The sequence below is a fragment of the Triticum dicoccoides genome, chromosome 6B (genome assembly GCF_002162155.2).
Source record: "Triticum dicoccoides isolate Atlit2015 ecotype Zavitan chromosome 6B, WEW_v2.0, whole genome shotgun sequence".
In the NCBI taxonomy this organism is placed as follows: domain Eukaryota; kingdom Viridiplantae; phylum Streptophyta; class Magnoliopsida; order Poales; family Poaceae; genus Triticum; species Triticum dicoccoides.
In genome coordinates, this window is record NC_041391.1 from 130546885 (window position 1) to 130549289 (window position 2405).

General features: G+C 47.7%; 1 protein-coding gene across 1 annotated transcript; it reads right to left on the bottom strand.

The window, feature by feature from the left end:
• Positions 1 to 1127: 1127 nt before the first annotated feature.
• LOC119323190 (chlorophyll a-b binding protein of LHCII type 1-like) lies at positions 1128 to 2188 on the bottom strand. Its single transcript, XM_037596778.1, has one exon. The coding sequence runs from the start codon at positions 2115 to 2117 to the stop codon at positions 1320 to 1322; it is 798 nt and encodes a 265-aa protein (XP_037452675.1). The 5' UTR covers positions 2118 to 2188; the 3' UTR covers positions 1128 to 1319.
• Positions 2189 to 2405: the final 217 nt, after the last annotated feature.

The following is a 2405-nucleotide window of genomic DNA, read 5'->3' on the forward strand; positions in this document are numbered from 1 at the left end:
AGGTTTTCACCCATTTAAAAAATGATGGACTTTTCTGAAGTCATTTTGGATTTATTGAAAATATTTTTAACTTGAACCTAGTTGAGTTATTTTAGTGCTAGGGTTTGATCATCCCCATTTCAAGTTTCTCTGAAGAATACCATGATGCATTATGCTTCTAATGCAACTATTTGCAAGAAAATTGTAGGGCTGTGACATTTATATATAAAACGGGGCGAAAGCCTTTTTCGGTAATAGCAGGGATCTTTTCTTAACCAATGGACAGTAGAAAATTATTCTAGATAGAATGGACGGAAGAGGATGCTACATGCACCTCGCAATGAAGGAAGGAGAAGCACCTTGATAGCTTGATTTATTTAACATTTTTAACAAGGATAATTTTTTGAGGACATGATGCAGTCAAGCAAAGCTTTTAATTATTCTCAGTACTTTTTGTTAGATGAAGAGTTTCAAAAGTGTTGATATGCATAACCGAAGTTTTCTAAGGCTGGTTTGCTGCATTAAAAGGCTAGTTCCTCACAAGGGTCTACATCTTCTCAGGTATGCAATGTACTCCCTTCGTAAAGAAATGTAAAAGCATTTAGATTATTAAAGTAGTGATCTAAACACTCTTATATTTGTTTACAGAGGGAGTACAAAACAGCTGAGGTAGGAGGACATTTTGTGCTTCTGGGTTCAAATCAGGTCTGCCTACTCTTTGCTAAGTAACTGTCACATTAATTATATTGTATGACGTACACCATGAGCTCACTTGTTGAATTGTGGCTACTTCATTTTCCATTGAAATAGCACACTCGTTTGTTTTCCTTTTTCTTCTTCTTTTATAGTCCTTGTCTGCTCTTGCAACCCTGAACTCACCTGTTTGTTTCAGAGAGAATTTGAGGGTGTTGTGAACCATTTCAATGAGAATGACAATATTCGGCTAGTTTTGAATTTATGATTATTCCATCACTATTTGAGCCTTGTGGCCTTTATCTATATAGCTTTAACTTATGAGCCTTCCAGTTAGCAGCCAGATAAGTCGAGCATGCCTGATTGTGTGCCCTGAAACATGAACGAGCATTTTATTTTCTTCGGCTGATTCAATTCAGTCCATCCTTTCTTCAGTAATCTTCCAGACCGTCATCTTGCAAGCATTTTCTTTTGGAAGTTTACCATCATTCTTGCTCGATAAACCAATCAAATACTGTTACATGTCCTCATCGGACGAATAATTGTACAGGTGAAAGAAAACCCGCAATAGCGCTTGTTTTGTTTCACACAACCCATGTCTGTTCCATACATCCCAAGCCCCACAGGGAGCGGGCATCGCCTCATATTCACTTGCCGGGGACGAAGTTGGTGGCGAATGCCCAGGCGTTGTTGTTGACGGGATCGGCGAGGTGGTCGGCAAGGTTCTCAAGGGGCCCCTTGCCGGTGACGATGGTCTGGACGAAGAAGCCAAACATAGAGAACATGGCGAGCCGGCCGTTCTTGATCTCCTTCACCTTGAGCTCCGCAAACGCCTCGGGGTCATCGGCCCGCCCGAGGGGATCGAAGCTACCACCGGGGTAGAGGGGGTCGACGATCTCACCGAGCGGGCCACCGGAAACGCGGTACCCCTCGACGGCGCCCATGAGCACGACCTGGCAGGCCCAAATGGCGAGGATGCTCTGCGCGTGGACAAGGCTGGGGTTGCCAAGGTAGTCCAGGCCACCTTCACTGAAGATCTGAGAACCAGCTTTGAACCATACAGCCTCGCCGAACTTGATGCCGTTGCGAGCGAGAAGCTCTGGGAAGACGCATCCGAGAGCACCGAGCATGGCCCACCGGCAGTGGATCACCTCGAGCTCCCTGTTCTTCGAGAACGTCTCCGGGTCAGCCGAGAGCCCGGCCGTGTCCCAGCCATAATCCCCAGGGAACTCACCGGTGAGGTAGGACGGCGCATCACCGGAGAGCGGGCCAAGATAGAGGACACGGTCCGGGCCGTACCACGGGCTGCTGGAAGCGGCGGGCTTGGCCTTGGCGGCCGTGTTGCGCATTGTGATGCGGCCCACGCCAAACACGTTGGAGGAGGCGATCTTGGCCTGCTTGGCGGCAAGGGCCGGGGAGGAGAGTGCCATGGTGGACGACGCCATTGCAGTTGCAGAGAACCCTCAAGAAGATTTGGTTGCTTGTCTTGTGCTTCTAAGCTGTGTGTGTTGTGGAAAACAGAGAGCTGCATCGGAGTTTAAATAGTGCAGGAGACTGTGAGGGGCCTTGCTGGCAGTGACGCCTTTGTTGGATGGATATGGGATGGGCCTATCCCTTGTTATCCTCTGATTGGACAATTCCTTTCTGTGATTGTGTCTTAGCATGCCACCTGTGCTTGCTGTGCTTACGTGTAGAGTGCAGCCATCAGAGAGGGGCGCAACCAATTGGAAGAT

Coding starts and splice junctions, on each gene's coding strand:
- LOC119323190 (XM_037596778.1), bottom strand. CDS start 2,117: ATGGCGTCGTCCACCATGGCACTCTCCTCCCCGGCCCTTGCCGCCAAG.